This window comes from Pantherophis guttatus, chromosome 5, assembly GCF_059756535.1.
Source record: "Pantherophis guttatus breed Tessera chromosome 5, ASM5975653v1, whole genome shotgun sequence".
Classification (NCBI taxonomy): Eukaryota; Metazoa; Chordata; class Lepidosauria; order Squamata; family Colubridae; genus Pantherophis; species Pantherophis guttatus.
Window position 1 is genome coordinate 94,833,223 of NC_142067.1, and position 17,783 is coordinate 94,851,005.

General features: G+C 37.6%; 2 protein-coding genes across 7 annotated transcripts in view; one reads left to right on the forward strand and one right to left on the reverse strand.

The window, feature by feature from the left end:
• The window catches only part of TSGA10 (testis specific 10), a 47,980-nt gene extending 42,193 nt beyond the window's left edge, over positions 1-5,787 (reverse strand). For 2 of the 4 annotated variants that reach the window (XM_034431310.3, XM_034431308.3), the window contains exons 1-2: positions 5,314-5,716; positions 2,028-2,147 (exon numbers count right to left, since the gene is read on the reverse strand). In XM_034431310.3, coding sequence (XP_034287201.2) covers positions 2,028-2,147; positions 5,314-5,424 — 231 coding nt within the window. In that variant the 5' untranslated portion in view covers positions 5,425-5,716. Of the gene's footprint in view, positions 1-2,027; positions 2,148-5,313 lie in introns of all 4 variants that reach the window. The other 2 variants (XM_034431309.3, XM_087895346.1) reach the window with 2 other exon arrangements.
• A 72-nt stretch (positions 5,788-5,859) lies between these two features.
• LIPT1 (lipoyltransferase 1) lies at positions 5,860-17,734 on the forward strand. Of its 3 annotated transcripts, XM_087895347.1 has the most exons (4): positions 5,860-6,478; positions 12,808-13,042; positions 14,456-14,734; positions 15,865-17,734. In XM_087895347.1, exon 4 carries the CDS (start codon positions 16,088-16,090, stop codon positions 17,204-17,206), a length of 1,119 nt encoding a protein of 372 aa, XP_087751473.1. In that variant the 5' UTR covers positions 5,860-6,478; positions 12,808-13,042; positions 14,456-14,734; positions 15,865-16,087; the 3' UTR covers positions 17,207-17,734. The 3 variants fall into 3 exon arrangements, 2 of the variants coding, with proteins under 2 accessions (XP_087751473.1, XP_034287191.1); XR_015734533.1 differs by lacking the exons at positions 12,808-13,042; positions 14,456-14,734; positions 15,865-17,734 and adding an exon at positions 6,780-6,850 and having other exon boundaries at positions 6,436-6,478; XM_034431300.3 differs by lacking the exons at positions 5,860-6,478; positions 12,808-13,042 and having other exon boundaries at positions 14,443-14,734.
• The last annotated feature ends 49 nt before the right edge of the window (positions 17,735-17,783 follow it).

The window sequence follows — 17,783 nt, forward strand, 5'->3', positions numbered from 1 at the left end:
CATTAACGATGGGATTATTTTGATTGCTTCTAAATACAAAACATTGAAAACAGGCAAGGAAAACCATGAATAAATCCATGTTCCCTCTAGCCAATCAACCACAGAGGATACAAAATACAATTCGGCTACTAACTTAACCTCTTGGTGAAACAAAACTCTCTCTAGCCCCTCCAAATACAAAGAAGAAAAAATATCTCACTATTTGGCAAACAACCAAGTTGCTGATATAAGAGAATGCTGCCTGGCCATCAACATATTATTTTTTTTCCTGCATGTACATTCTCAATTAAAGCTACACTGAGGGAATTACACTACAATTTTGCAACCCACCACTTTTTGCATCAGAAGATGGGGGAAGAACAAAGTACTTACTTAAACCAAAGCCTGGAAGATGATAAAGTAAGAAGAGTTCAGTTCATGCTGTATACATAGGCTAGAAAACCAACTCAGGCCATTTTCTACTTGTAGAAGCCTACTTGTGAAATAGCCTAGAGTAGACTAAATTCCATTCTCTAATTTTGTTTTCTGTAAAATTTACTAAGCAAGCTCTCAATGCAGGAAGTGGGAAGTGGGATGAGATAGGTTGAATAGGAAAACAGCCCATTTTCAAAATTTAGACTAAACTATCTCATATCCATAGCTTGCTCCCCACTTTGTTCTGAAAAGGATAGATGATATTATTTATAATATGAATATAATTTACATGTCTAGTGATAGAATGGTTTTAATCCTCTAGATTAAGGCCCAATATCATTGATTTTTTTCTATGGCTCTTGACTCATTCTGAACCTCTATTGGACACCTCAGAGGTCTCAGCAGTAGGCAGTTTTTATTTTGGGATAATGTGGATCATCTGTCATTTATGAAGCAGCAAAGACAGACTAAAAGTAGCAAAACTAGGTTTACTGCTAAAATTTGAATAATTTCTCTAAGTAATAAATTCTCACCAATATTATACACTAAACTGTTTAGAAAACCTACTTTGGAGAGATACTGAAAGTTCAAGCTAGTGGATCCTGCACCTGTGGGAAAAACACTAGGATGATGATGAGTGTAGGTTTAAGCTATATTTGATCTCTATGATAAAAAGCAGGGTCATCTAAGTTAATTAGCACAAAGTAAAGGAACATGGAAATTTATCCTGAATAATGAGCAGGAAATATTTAAATTCTACCACATTTTCTCCCAGAAAACTATTTGATTTACACTGATTTTTCTCCAAGGACTTCAAAGCTGTGTTTTATTATCAGCAAGTTCAGTTACGGTATAAGATGCATGGTAACTCTAGTTATAAATGTGGAGTCTAAATGAGAATATAGTTTTTAAATTCTGTCCTACTAAATATACACCAAATTTGGTGTCTTCTTTCCAGAACTAAAACTAAAAGGGAGAAACATAGGCTACTACTCAGATGACATACTAAGCTGTCTAGTAACTTCAGGATATCTGAAAATTATCTATGGCCTTCTAGTGAGGAGAACACATTAGGAGAGTTAATTCTCTGCTACTAATACTATTAGGTTTAAGAACACTCAAAACACAATAAATGATATATCATCTAATAATAATAATAATATAAATTCCTGTTGTAGCTATTATCTATTTGCATATAGGCAATCATGTAATCAACAACCTACATCAAGTTTGACACTTACTTTCTTAGTGACAAGCACAATCTTTATCTTTTTCTAAATAAACCATTAACCTTGTTTTGCCATGAGGTCTGAATTCAGACTGACAAGAACTAAACAGTCTTGATACATCTAGGCGGTTAGCTTCTCTCTATAGTATCCATAAGTAAGTGAGCTTACTCTTCTGGAGACACACAGTAAGAGACCATTAGTATAAGAGGTACTAAGTCATAATGACAAAATGTCATCACTGATCCTAGGCCATGATCTTGTCCCTTCATCTCTATGGAGAATACATAACCATTTTCTCACATTACAGCAATCTAATTAAATTATATCAGTGGAAGTTTATTCCATATATGGTTGTTACAAAATAATAGAAATATAGGACAACACCTCTAAGAGCAGTTCCTGGATTATTTTGTCTTTGCTTTTAAAGCTGTCTTCAGATTTTGAAGTTCTGTCACTTTCAATAAATGGACCTCTTAATGCAAGCTCTTCTCTTGTTGTGATTCTCTATAAAACAATTAAAATTAACTTCATTTTAAATTTATGGGTTCAATAGAGACTATATTAAATGGATTCAGAAATTTTTGGAAAAATCATGCTTAGGTACCACTTATTCTGTACCATACTGAAGGAAGGATTCAAATGGGGAACTCTGTCAACATTTTTATTACCGGTAATAATTCAGTAACAGTGATTAGTTTTTTTCAACTTAGTTTTGTCTAAGGTAGTGGTGAATTATAGAATTGTATGAACCTAGTTCAGAATATCTGGAAGGAACAATACTGTGGAAGACTTGACATAGATCATGAGAAATCTTTAGGTTTGGGAACATATGTGGAATCTTGAGAAAATGTTACTGGTTTAAGCCAGACAAAATGCTACTAGTTTTCAGAAAGCATTACGTCAATGAGGCAAATTACAAAATATGGTAATAAGAAAAAATTAATTTTGGAGAGAAGAACATTCCATAAGGTGAGCAGAGAAGGTATATCTTCTGGGACCCACCAAATATAAGTCTGAAGCTGATGGTACCCATAAGTATGTGTTTTCTGCCAGATCTAATGGGGCAGCTGATGTAAATGGAAAGAAGTGTGGTCTGGTCAGATAGTCTGGTCACATGCCATGAAGTGATTTAAAGGTTAAAACCAGCTCCTTGAATTGGACTAAAAAACAAAGTATGTTTATTTATTTAATATATATGCTGCCCATTTTTCAGTGAGATGGGAAGAATATAAATTTAATAAATAAGTACACTGGCAACCAATACAGCTCTAAGAACATAGCTATAACATGTGCTGTTTTAGGAGTGCACATAATGGCCCACACTGCTGCATTCTGTAACAGCTGAAGCTTCAGGATGCTTTCAAGTGCAGCCCCATGTAGAGTGCTTTGCAGTAGTCTGGAAGTAACTAGAGCATGAGTAACTGTAAGCAAGACCAGCCATTGCAGGAATGGGCATAACATTTTACTGAAATAAAATAGAAAAATTTAAATAAAGATGGAGAATTTCTCAACAAATTTAAAGTTATAATAGGTATACAAATAATAATTAATTAAGAGCATGGAAACAAAGATAGTAATTATGCACTACTAAAGAATAAATCATCATACTTTTCAAGAAGTGTCAGCTAGTCAATTAACAGAAAAATGACTTGGATAATAGCCATAGGGCTGAGATCAATCAAACTACGTCTTGGACAGTTTGTTGATATATACCCATCTGATACTTCACCAATGGATAAATAGGTGCCAATAGTCATACCCATAATGAGCAGTTGGCTATAAATTAGGTTTTGATGGGTTCAGAAAATTAGTCACTTCCACTGATCAGAGGAGCCAAGTGAAATTAGAAAAACAGTGAGTACCCAAAGTTATTCAGAATGGGTTTAGCATGAATGCAAATATGGTATATGAAAAATTTGTTTGACTGGTATTTATTCCAATACATGCACTTAATATTGTATAAGAGAACAAATATTCTGTGATACTTCTTTAAAAGCAGTCAAATAATGGAACTATTAAATGTGAATTAAAAATTCAAGACTAATATATTAGTCTAGTATAAAAAAATAAAGTATAAACTATTCATTATCAATAATAGCAAATTTTACATTTAAAAAGAAATATCAGGATATTTGTGAGAGGGCAGGCTGCCTGAAAATTAGCTAGCAGCTGAGCTCATGGTGCCCTGCCCCTTTAAGACCTGTCCCTAGCCAGTCCAGCTTCCCATCAATAAGGAGAAAAGCAGATGGGTGTTGTTGTGGTGGTGTAGTAGTTGGTGCATTGAAGTTGTTCTGGGAGTGAGTCGGGAGGTGGTTTCTGTTACTTTGTGGAAACAAAGCAACTGATAGCAGCCTATAGGGCTAATAGACAAAAATACTATTCTTTAGCAGAAGGACTCACAAATTGTAGTAGGGTATACTAAAAGGCTATACTAGTAGTAAGAGTACTAGTAGACCTGGGGAAGTGTGTAAGAAGGAACTGTGAGTACTACCCAATGTGTGCTTGTGTTTGTGTTGCCTAAAGGCCAAGGGTGCTTGTGTTAGTTTTGGGAGCCCACTGACTTTGGGTTTTAATAAAAAACAAACAAACAGTGTGACAGTATTTCAAATGCAACCCAAACCTTTGTGCTTATTTAAAATTAATTTCCATGGAATTAAATTATCAAACAGCAGAACAATCCAGTCAACTGCTAAAGACTAAGACACATGATATTTTGGTTATCCAGTTCCATGGGCTAACAATTCTGCCTCACAGCTCCCCTACATTCTAAAATGTCAAATGAAACCAAGATATGGAAGTACCACAGTGACAGTGGCTTCAATGGATTGGGGACAGGTGAACTGGATACATGGGAAAACTTATCTTCCTAGGAAGTGTTTTTTTTTAACAATAATAGGAATGAACTACACAAGGAAATGTGGTTTAACTGCTTATGAGGACTCTCAAAAGAAATATTAACATACTTTTAAATGATGAATCTAACAGTGGCCCAAGTGGACTGGTCATGTATTCTACTTTTTGTTGTTGCTTGTGTTGTCAGCTGCTCAGAATCACCATAGTGAAATGAGTGACTGTATGTATCAAAAAGCTGAGATATTTTCCACATATGCCAAAGACTTTTTTAAAAAAAGATTTATCCTTTCCAAATTAATTGCAGTTTTAAAAGTGCATGTGTTCTTGGCTATATCACTAGGAATTGGAATCTATCATGGACTTATCAAACATGGAAGCAGGAAAAAGAATGATCATACCACAACAGGAGAAATCTATTCCTGAACTGTAACAATGGATTGTTGATAGCTTTTTTTAAAAAAACAAAAGAACAATGAAGAATTCAGGCAACATGGCCAAATGAGAATTGTTCTGTTTGCAACATGAATTTCCAGCCTTTCATTTTTTTTCTTAAAAATATAACTAAGTTATGTAACATTCCCACCATGTGTTTGCATCTATACATTTTCTTCTGAGGACTAGCTTACACATACATAAACTTCTAAAGACAATAAATTTGTTTATTTGTAACTTTCCTCTTGGAAGGTTAACAGAAACTGGGAATGATGAGGACCTCTCCCCTCAACCTTCATACAATTACCTGAAACCCCTATTTCAGAAGAGTTTTTCTCTCGACTCCCTCTCACCCTGTGCAATTAACCCCAAAGTTGCTAAATACCTCTGCCAGAAGGCTGCCTTCCTTATCCTTATACCTAGTACCGACTCTCTGTACCTTTGCGAGAAATTCTGGTTTTTTCTTCCTGCGCCCAGGGCATTTCCTAGAGGTCATGACGGCAGCTAAATTGTGAGCGCCAGAGAGCGTACTGCCTGCCTTTTCTCATTCCTTCTCTCCTTCCCGGGGTCCTCAACTCGCTTCTCGGTTTTACCCGCTACCTCGCCTCCTTTTCCCTCTCAAGCCAGACAGGCCAATGAGCAACCAGACCGATTCTCCGCGCCCACCCGCCCCGTAACTGTTTGGCAGGTGCAGCCAGCTGGGAGTTCCTCCTCCCCCCACCCCACCCCCCACCAGACAGGCAGGCAGGCAGGTAAAGCAGGCAGGCACTAAGTGCCCCGGCCCCGACGGGGCTTCTCCTAGGGACGCCGCCTGCTTTCCCTGACGCGCTGCCCCCTACCGGTTTGCCACAATAATGTCTCCTCTCGGCTCCTCGGCGTCTCCTGGTAACCCCCCGCCCCGCCCCTTGCGCTTCCGATACCTGTTACACTCAGCCGCCCAAGTAATGCTCCGCTTTTGACCTCACCCCGCCCTTTCATGGGCGCACGCGCGGCGCGCTTCCGCCGCTTCAACCGCCGCTCGTGCTTTAAACACCTCGCGACGTCGGGGGGGGCGCGCGGGCGGGCGGTCCGAGCGGGAGATCCCCAAAATTCCATTGAGCGCCCAGTCGGATGCGCATTCCTTGGTCAACTGTTAACAGCCTTGGATGGGTGGAAGGTCCTGGCGGCAGAGATCAGTTATTGTGATTGTGATTATTATCATATACATAACAATGTACAGCGCAGGTGCCAGTTCTTTAGCTAGGGTTGGCCTTCATGGGCATCGAGTTCTTCCCAAGAACCTAGGATTTATTAATTTATTTTTAACATGATTATTATTATTATTATTATGCTGAAGTTATTAAGGACAGTGATGGTCATTTGAAAATATACGGAGTACTTGGCAAATAGAAAACTAAGAATGACTAATGGGAATGACTAGAATGTCATTAGAAGGCAGGCGAACCGAACCAATACTCCTATTTTCCCCACAACAACAATGTGAGGTAGGTTGATATGAGAAAGGAGGAGAGTGGCCCAAAGACAATTTGCAGAAGTTACACACAAAAAAGGTAAGGGATAAAAATGTGAACACGCCTGCCTAAAAACCAATGGGTGTTGAAATGGAAGTACCCATTCTAGAGAAAGGAATGACTTGTTAATCATTGAGCAATTGTAACCGACATGGCAACATTTGGGAATGTTCCATATAAGACATTTACTTCCATTTGCTAAAAAATATGGAGTGCTTCTTTGAATTAGAGGACTCTCCATAGTTGGTTGAAGGAATGAATGGGAGGGAGTTAGGCTTACTTAAAAGTATGTTTTAACAGAGGGAATGTGTAACCAGGAGATTGCTTGGCAAATCACCAGGCAATAGAAATCTACCCAGAAGAAACTTAAGCTCATTGGGGACTGTGTTACTGGCATCAATCCCTTCAAAAATAAAATGGAAATGAAGGAGAGGCAGCATTTGCTAGCAGTTCCAGGATGCTTATCACAGGTTTGTAATGAGCACTACTTTTTAAGAATACTTATAGGTGAAAAGAGAAAAGTGATTAGATGCCATCTACGTAACAATCTGGGATTGTTTCCTCCCCACAGATATGCAAATTCAAAATAATATCCATTTGGCAATCGTAACACGGCTTCCAATCATGTTTTAATTGCAATTTCATTGCCACAAACTGCGATATTCTGTTTATGTTTGTGTGGGTCGTTCATTAGACACTAACTTTCTACTTGTAACTTTTGCATCTTTCCCTATTATATATTTCATCTTTTAGTGTCATAGGAAATTCAAATTCAAATAATGCCTTTTGATGGTTACCAATGTGCCTTGATAAAAATACCCAGACTCTTTTAATTTGTATTCTATATTAAATAAGTTATACATTAAATTTATGTTAAAAGATTATTAAACATTTTATATGATAACTTTGTAATTATATGAAATTATACATTGTTTTACATGGTTAAATTCAGAGAGTGGAATCTCTTGAATAGCTTGCTATGTGCATTGATCAACATTTAGCAACTTCTGTTTATGTAATATAGATCATCAAATGTCTACTTTTATCCGTAATCAAGCCACGGTTTCTGAGATGATTTATACCTGTACATATGTTTAAACATAAAAGGCACCAGTAAATTTGTAATGTGTGCAAACTTATGCTTTTTCATGTTCTCCAAGTATAGATAACCAAAGGTGAAATTAGACATTTTAGTTTGTTGATAATATATTAATTTATAGTTATTCTGAAGCAGAATCTTCCAGTTTCTTTGTGGTTGTGCCAGGGAAGACAAGTATACAAACCCAAGACTTATTCTGATATTGGTAAACCATAATTTGGCTTGTTAGGAGAGGAACATTTTCTAGTTCACTAATCTCAGTAAACAAGTTGGAGAAAGAAGTATTGGTGTAGTGAGATCTGTTGGAAAGAAGAGAGTTTATATACCATAATGCATAAATGTTCTCAGAAAATAAATTATGCTGGGTAGAGCAGAATTAATGTAGTTTTATTTTAAAAGAAAAGAGTAATTTTTATTTTTTTTTATTGCCAAAATATTAATTGGAATGAAATATTTTGGCATTCCTTTAATTATTCTGATATATACATTTTTTCCTATATAGGATTTATATAACAGCCTTACTGAAGAACATCCTCATTGAATTTCAGGATAATTTGGATTAGTTTTAGCTGCTTCACTGTAATTACATAATGGGCAAGTGTTCCAGTAAAACTAACATTCCGGTATCTATAATAAAGAATGATGCAAGTACTGGAACTTCAAATGAACATTTATTTCAACACACAGTCAAGCTTGTGCCTATAACTGACTCTTTCCAAATTACAGGGAGAAACCTATTAGATGGGATGCAAAATAATGAAAGCATTAATTCAGAAGATTGTAACAATGTTATGAGTTCTCAGACCATAGTTAAAAAAGTAATTGCTTGGCAGTAACTGATGTTTATTGATTTTTTTTAAAATGGTTCTGCCAAAACATGAACTTTATAATAATCTAATTGTAAATTAGAAAAAAAGCAAAATAAAGTTTAAGAGCTAATTCCAATGTAGCAATTCAATATTCATGTTATATTTAATGAGTTTGTTAAATAAATATCTTTGTTAAAATAAAATCTTTATATTTACTATTTATGAATAATTGGAACTACAGTAATGCCTTCTTCCATATGGGACAGGATTTATTCATGATGTTGCTTGGGCATATCGTTTGTGATAATATGTCACAAACACTAGAAATACTTGATTGAATATACTGTATGATTCTAGATGTGCCCATTATTTTGTAAAATTTCTCACCAATAGCAGTAATTTAACAATATAATTTTCTTACTTGTTGTCTCCTCTCCTCCTTGGTGCTGAAGGGGAAGAAGTTAATAGGAATTGCAGAACTTAGATCAGATCTTGAGGGATTTTTCATATTCTATTTCTTAGATATACCTATCTTATGCCCATTATTACGTTGAAATGAAGATTAATTGAAGATTCCTTAATCCATGCACTTACAGAATAATAGCATTGGAAGGAATCTTGGAGGTCTTCTAGTCCAATTCTAGTCCAATCACCTGCTCAAGCAAGAGATCCTACCATCTCAGACATGGCTGTCCAATCTCTTCTTAAAAACCTCCACTGATGGAGATTCTGAGAGCAAGCCATTCCACTGGTTAATTGTTCTCACTGTCAGGAAATTACTTCTTAATTGTAGTTTGGTTACATCCTTAGTTTCCATCCATTGTCTTGGTTTCTGGTGCTTTGGCTTGCTGTCAGAAGCTGTGGGTGCTCCATCAGAGGAGGTTTTTAAGAAGAGACTGGACAGCCATTTGTCTGAAATGGTAGGGTCTCCTGCTTGAGCAGGCAATTGGACTAGAAGATCTCCAATATAAGTTGACTCCTCAAATATTGGAACACCGCTATCATATACCCAATTCCTGAAACTGTTCTTCATATATTTTAGCCCCCCCCCAATCATAATTGTTGCTCTTTTCTGCACTCATTCTACAGTCTCAACATCTTTTTTATATTGTGGTGACCAAGGATTGTTTTGGCAGCAGCAGTAAACTGCCGGCTCATATTTAAGTAATTGACCAGGAAGACCCCAAGATCCCTCTCACAATTACTATTATTGGGCCAGGTTTCACCTATTCTGTATCTGTATATTTGTTTTTTCTTGCCAAAGTATAAAAACTTCTTTCTCCATTGAATTTCATTTTGTGAGATAGGTCCCAGTGTTCAAAACTGCAAGATCCTTCTATCCCATATCTTCTGGGGTACTGGCTATTCCTGCCACCTTGGTGTCTGCAAATTTGATGAATGCCTGTTCTATTCCCCCATCTAAATCATTTATGAAGATATTGAAGAGTACTGGGCCTAAGACAGAACCTTGGAATACCTGCTTCTTACTTCCCTCCATGTAGTTGTAATTCCATTAAGGACATATTGAGTGTGGTTTGTCAGGCAGTTATGAATCCATCTGAATTTTTCATATTTTTCTAACTTACCAAGAAATAGGTTGTTGTCAAATGCCTTACTGAAACCCTTACTACTTTGTCAAATGCCTTACTGAAACCCACTAAAGCCCACAGCATTTCATTGGTCCACTAATTTAGTCACTTTTTCAAAGAATGAAATAAGATTTGTTTGGCATAATCTGTTTTGACAAACTCATATTGGCTTCTGGTTTGCTTGCTTCTAGCTGTTCGCAGATCTGTATCTTTTCCAGGATCTTCCCAAATATTGGTCTCAAGCTGATTGGTATGTAGTTTCCTGAATCTGTTCCCCCCCCCTTTTTTTAAAAAAAGATGGGAATCACATCAGCTCTTTTCCAGTCTTCTGGTAGTTCCCTGGTGGTCCAGGATCTTTGAAAGATATGGTTCAATGGCTTCGAGATCATGTCTGCCAACTCCTTCAGAACTCTAGAATGTAATCCATCTGGTCCTGGTGATTTGAATTTATCTAGAGTGGACAGGTGTTCTCTTACCATTTTTTTGGCCTATTTTAATTTGTATATGCTGGTATTCTGCTTTAGTTATGTGTCCCTCTTTCCATTTTTGTACTTATCCTTTTTGTCTTTCAGTTTATTAGAAAGTTCTTTGTGCTGTCGTGCTGTTTTCTTATTGGATTTCTTATTTTTCTTTTTTAGTCATATTGGGCTTTTATAATCATATTGTTCAGAGTTTCCCAAGCTTCTTGACTTATTCTCCTTTTCATACATGGATTCCTTCCCAAACTCCAAGTTTATTATAAATCAGTCTAAAGGTTACTATTTTTAAGTGCTGATGATCAAATTTAGTGGGTATTTATTCAGCCCTCCAACCCAACACAGATGTCATCAACTTGTTTCAAACTTCTGATGACTATATGATACTTTTAATATCTCAGAATTAATAACAATGTTGTCCATTTTTATTCATTCACAATACTCCACTCCTCTTAGATACTCAAAATCATTGGTTTTGCCTTTCTGATCTTTGTTGTCATAGAAATATCCTTTTTATTCTATCTTTTCTAAAATTTAAATTACTTATTTGTTTGAATTAATTTATTTTTTCAACATTCCATCCATCTGACTTATCAGACTTCTATTTTTTATTGATTCACTGCAATTTCTTTGATTGTCATGAGTTGCCCAGATTTGTTGGGAATTGAGCAGTATACAAGTTTTATTTTATTGTTATTTTATTGAAATTATTTCTTTGTCCAATAAAACTAAGCATTTTGATTATTACCATACCTTTGTCTCAATATTTTGCATTAATCCGAGTTTTACTTTCCATATAGCTTTGCTAATGAATTCTTCTATTTCCTTTACTTTCCATTAACAAAGTGGTGTCATTTCATATCTGCTAACAAAGTGGACTTTCTCAAATAGTTTTGACTCCCTTTGTATTTATTACATTTATATCCTACTACAATCAAAGTACCAAGATATATAATTTTAAAGTTTATATTAAACATTTTTAATGTAAAAATAAAAGAATAGAAAATGCTCCAACACTGGAGGTCTTAAGAAGAGATTGGATAAGCATCTGCCTGAAATGGCAGAGGGTTTCCTGCTTAAGCAAGAGATTGAACTAGAAGACCTCCAAGAGCCCTTCCAACTGTTATTGTGCATTTCCAAATCCTGTTGATGCCAATGGGACTGTAACTCTAAGCAGTTTTACCAGGAGTATGGAGAATGGAGCTTATATTCAAAATACATTTAGCCATACAGTAAAAGCATATATTAGAGAGAGCTAATTTAGTGTAGCAGTTAAATCATCAAGCTAGAAACTGGGAGACTGAAATCTAGTCCACCTTAGGCACAAACCTTAGGCTGGATATTTTCAGCCCTAGGAAAGAGGCAATGGGAAACCATTTCTGGGGAAAAAAACCTTGCCAAGAAAACTGCAAGGGCTTGTCTAGGCAGTCTCCAAGAATCGATTAAAGGGGGAGTGGGGCATATCTACATATTTAACTGAGTAAATCCTGCTACACATGGTTGTATTTACTTATGAACGGTGTTAAGGAACAGTTGTAGTTGAGCTGGATATAGCTAAACTAACATCCTTTTTAGCTCTCTGTTGACTATCAGTATTCAGTTTCTTGCCTTTTACAGAATCTAGCTATATGACCTTTAGCCCCACAAGAGAAACACTTTCTAACAGTATAGGCCAGTGATGAGTAACCTTTTTGCCATCGCGTGCCAGGAGAGGGGTGGGTGGGGGAGGGTCGCGCGCACACATGCCCACGCGCATGCGTGGGCAACCCCCTCGCTCCTGGCACATGATGGCCTGGTAGGCCCGTTTTTCTTTCTTACCTGGTTCCAGATCCTCTCTGTGTATCTGGGAACGGCGAAAACAGCCTTTCCCACTCCCTTGGAGGCCCTACGGAGGCTGAAAGGGCCCATTTCCCAACTCTCGGTGGGACAGGAAGTGACATTTTTTGCTGTCCCCAGCCTCCAGAACGTCTCTAGGAGCCGCTCTAGGAGTCTCTGGAGGCTGGGAAAAAACGTCACTTCCTGTCCCACCGGGAGTCGGGAAATGGGCCCTTTCAGCCTCCGTAGGGCCTCCAAGGGAGTGGGAAAGGCTGTTTTTGCCCTTCCCAGATACACAGAAAGGATCTGGAACCAGGTAAGAAAGAAAAACGGGCCTTCTCCACCCCGCCCCCCAGGCCCTCCAGAGGCAGGAAACAGCCTGTTTCCCTACTTCTGATGGGCCTAGAAGGCCCGAAAATCAGCTGGCCGGCATGCACATGCGCCCCAGAGCTAAGCTGGCATGCCCACTAATGTGGCACGCGTGCCATAGGTTTGCCATCACGGATATAGGCAGTTGAAGACAGTTTTTCTCCCTGTGATTGTCTCTTTCTCAGTTGGTCTTTATCTCGCCTTCTTCTAGACTCTTCTAACAATCTTCCGGTTATGCCAGTCAATGTCAGTTCATCTCTGGTCAGTGAAGATACATAATCATCATAACTTTCATCCAAAGAAGAAAGAATGATATAAACCTGATTCAGCTCTGAAAAAATCAGCTCCTTTTCATGTAGCTCTTGTAAAGTTCTTTTCATAAACTCCAAATGAGCTAACATATCTCCATTCTTCCGAAGACAAGCTCTAAACAGTTTACGTGTAAGGTAAATGTGTGCACCCACACTATCACGAACATAAATCCTCTTCAGAGTGTCCCAACACTTGGCAGCAGACTCCTCACTACGAATATGGACTAGCTGCTGGTCACTCAGTGTCAGTCTGATTATACAAAGAGCCCTTTCATTATCCCGGTTAAATTTGGCTTTGCATCTTTGCATCTTCATCATCTGCTGGATCCCAAGCAGTTACATCCGATGGATCATGAACTACAGCCCATAGTCCCTCCTTATGCAGAAGTAGACTGCACTTCATAGACCAGGAAACGTAGTTTGTTCCATCCAACCGGGTTATCAGAGATATGCTGGTTGACTGTTCTTGTGCCATCTTCACTTGGACAATAAACCACAAAAACAGCTGTTTGAATATGGTGCTGTGTATTCACACTAACTCTCAGTATCCTGGGCCCATAACCAATCTTAAGGAATTTGCAGAGTAACCCTTGAATAGGTTACGGGTGTAATAGGTTGAAGGGTGTGTACATGAAAGCGATTGAGAGTAAATACAAATAAACACAGTCAACACACAGATACACTGAGTTGTGTTTACTTTCAGGAAATAGTAAGGCACAGTCCAATAAACAGTCCAGGTCATACACATATAAAGCAGGAGATAGCAAAACTACAGTCTAGGGATAATCCAATAACAAAGTCTTCTTACCAGTCCTAGTCATTCACAATAAACAATTCTTCTGGATTTGCAAACAGTAGCATACAGAGATATCAGAGAGCAAGAACAGCAAAGAAAAACAAACCATGTTTCTAGCTCCCTCTTAAGGAGATTGGCTGCAGAGCTAACCAATCAGGACACAGTATGATGCAATACAGCAGTCTTAAAGCTATATTGATGGTTTATAGATTGCCAACCCAACAAGGTAGGTAATACTCATTTCCTAACAAACGGTATCGTTTTATAAAACTAAAATGAGAATTTACTTTTAAACGTATACATTTTCCCCCAATTTGTGTTGCAATCAATTTAAAAAGAGAAAGCAAGTTTCTGCAATTACAACCCCAGTTCAAACCACCTGAGCATAATACATGAGAGGGAGAAAGAGGAAACCAACGCACTTTCTAATTTTATCCCCAGGCGGAAGGGCTTTGATAAGAGTAACTCCAAGCACGGAAGTGCTTCTTAAAGCACACTATCTGAGAAAATTACAAGGAAGAGTAACACTACTCATCGACTTTCGAGTTCCTTTCAATATCCTGAAACAGCGGATTACCGATAGAAATGACAGAAATCTGCTATAGATTTTTGTAAAGTACTACGTAGCCCGTCAATATACACCCCCCCCTTTTCGGTATGCAAAGTATAGGGATAATCGTACCCTCTTCAAGATTTGATCTTTAAAAATCTGTTTTGCTAGCTCTAAATCAGTTACTCTTCTCTCTCCGCAGAACAGCAATCCCTTTTCAGGGTTCATTCTCCATTCCGCCGATCAAATGGGGAGAGAGTCTTAAGCAAACGGGATGGTTCGAGTCCAAACAATGGGATGAGCGGCTCTCTCCAAACAATGGGATGAGCGGCTCTCTATAACTTTGTCTCTACGTAAAAATGCGCGTCTCCTTTTCTGAGTTGAAGCCAGGCGTCTTTGACTCTGAATCTCGCGCGCGGTTCCAACGAGGGCAAAAAGTTCCAGCAATTGCAATAGATTAAAGACCCGTCTAGAGAAGCTGGTAAATATTTCGTTTGCCCTTCTGTTCTCTGAAAAACAATGGGGGTGTCTGGCGAACCTTGCAGCATGCAAGTATATCCTTTATAGCTTCATAGGTCTGCAGCCCCGCTTTCTCTGGTGCCTAAACTGCGCTCTGTCGTAGCAATCCTGTATATGGGGAAAAGGCGCTTTTAGATGTCTGTGTAAGATTGTTCGCCAAGAGTTTTCCGCTGAATACTGTTGCGATCAACTTATTCCTGCCTTTCGGCTTGTTTGAAGAAGCCTCCCCACCCACCCACCCGTAACTGTCCGTCAGACGTATTTGTACTAGTGCCCCATTATCTTTGCTCAGTCTTTTCATACACTGTGGATTATGGGACTTTAAAAAAATGGAGCGGATTAGGGAAGCAACATTTTCTATTCGGCGTTCCCTTAAGAATTCATTAGGTTGCAGCGTATCTCAACGTATTATGACCTATTGTACCTGCAGAATATCCTACACCTTGTTAGTACCTTTGTTTGGCAGGCATAGTTATCTCGATTTGAATGATGAATCGTAACTGTCAGGAAATGAGCTTAGTTTGCTATATCATCCCCAAAGCAGTATATATTGCGTAAATATATTAACGTGACAATATTAGGACTGCCTTTTCCAGCCTGTATGAGTCCGATATGCTAAAGAGAAACTTCTTGGGTTCTCACACTTTTGAAAGGTGAGAACTGAAGCTGGAAGGCACTGCTTTTTAGCGGTAATGTCATTGTTGGGGAATGATCTTCCTGTGTAAATCAGACTAGCCGCCTAGGTGAGTTTCAGAAAGTTCTTAAGGTTTATTGGAGGATAAATGAGGCATCAGATTTGTCTTTGTTGTTGAGCCTTTCAGATGCACGGCCATCAAAATATTATAAATAAAATAAAATAAAACCTGAGCTTTTTAGAATGTTTCAATGATGCTTACCTATTGTGTCATTTACTATTTTTTTATTGTTATACCAGATATTAGTCATTTGTGCTATGATTTAGTTTATTTTTGTTGTTCATCCTATTGTAGATGTTTTAATATTTCAACCCTACCGAGGATGTGGGAAGATATTTGTGTATGTACTGTTGAGAAGTGTCAGATATAACTTCAATAAATAATTTTTTTTCAATAGGTTATCGGCAATTGATTGAACAAGTATTTTACAAATTCACTGATTTAAAGGTTGCAGCTACCTACCATAAAAGGATCAATATTATATTAAAATAATCTAAAACTGCTTTCAGTGCTTCTGAAAAGAAAAAAGCTCACCACATTGAACCGATGGTTTGAAAGATTCTGAATAGTGCCAAAACTTCCATTGCTTTTGATGCTTGATTATTTTATTTCCTTAAAACATGATAATCCAGTTCTCATGGAAGAAATGTTTCCCATTATATTGTATCCTTAAAGTTCCAGCTGCTGGCTTCAAAAGTACAAAGGAAAGAGGGCTTATCCTACAATCTGTGTCTCAGGATGTTTACCAGAATTTAGCATTAGAGGATTGGATCCATGATAACATGGATTTAGAGAAGAGACATGTTCTTCTCCTTTGGAGAAATTCTTCTGCTGTAGTGATTGGTCGGCATCAGAATCCCTGGCAGGAATGTAACCTTGGAGTCATGAGGCAGAAGGGTATAAAGCTTGCTCGAAGAAGAAGTGGAGGAGGTGCAGTTTACCATGACAAAGGCAACATTAATCTGACTTTCTTCACCGACAGAAAAAAATATGAAAGAATTGAAAATTTAAAACTGGTTGTTAAAGCTTTGAAATCCCTGCGACCCCAGCTAGATGTTCAGGCTACTGAGAGATATGATCTCTTGTTAAACAAAATCTTTAAAATTTCAGGAACTGCTGCAAAATTAGGAAGAACTGCTGCTTATCACCACTGCACTTTGTTGTGCAGTACTGATAAATTGGTTCTAACATCTGTGTTAAAGACTCCTAACAGTGGAATCCAAAGTAATGCCACACCAAGTGTGCCTGCATTAGTGAGAAATCTCTATGAAGAAGATCCCACATTAACTTGTGAAATGCTTATGGAAGCCATTGCTGGCGAATATGCTTCACATCATCACATTGAAAACCATATCCATGTCATAAATCCAGCCAATGAAACAGAATTCCCTGGAATTAACAAGAAAGCCATAGAACTAAAAACCTGGAATTGGCTATATGGAAAAACACCAAAGTTCAAAATCAGTACATCCTTTAACATAGGGCACAAGGAATCCAATGTTGAAATTTGGGTATGTATGGATATAAAGAATGGTAACATTGAAACTTGCCAAATAGATGTCCCTCAGAACTGGCTGCCACTGGATGTGTGTGTTGAACTCAGGAACAGCCTGATTGGCAACAAGTTTTGCCCAAATGAAAGCACTGCCGTGGCAACTGCTTTGCTGAGAACTTGGACAGATTCTACATTACACAGCAAATTGCATATCTTATGTGAGAAGATTATAACATTAATGTAACTTATGCGATGATCTGGATTCTTGGATATCAAATTAGTAGTTTGCTAATACAAGATTGTCATATATGATTTTAGAAGAGTTCAGTAAATGTAAATTTAATGTTACATAATAACTACTGAACAAAGTAACACTTGAATATAAAGTTTCTTTTTTAAGGGCAGTAGTTAATTGATATTCTGGTCCTTATCTATTTTCTCAAATGTGAACTCCATTGAGTTTAATGGAACTTGAAGTAACTTACTATAGAGTTGCAACCAAGAATGCAATTATAATAATTTACTTGGGTGAGCAAGAATGTGGAGGGAAAGCTATAACTAATAGCCATTTTCAAATTCAATATATTACTGTTCCAAACACCCAACTTATGCTGCATTTGAATTGACACTGAAACATTACTCCTGTTGTAATCAACAAAATGTAAAAGATATTTGGTCTCCCTATCTTCTGTGCTGGATAAGAGTCAAGTCAAGGTTACATAGGTGGCAAATAAATCTAATAAATAAATAACATGTTAGCAACCTTGTGAAAGATTATTTGGCTTCTTTTCCTTTAAATTACTTTTTACCAGTTCTTACTT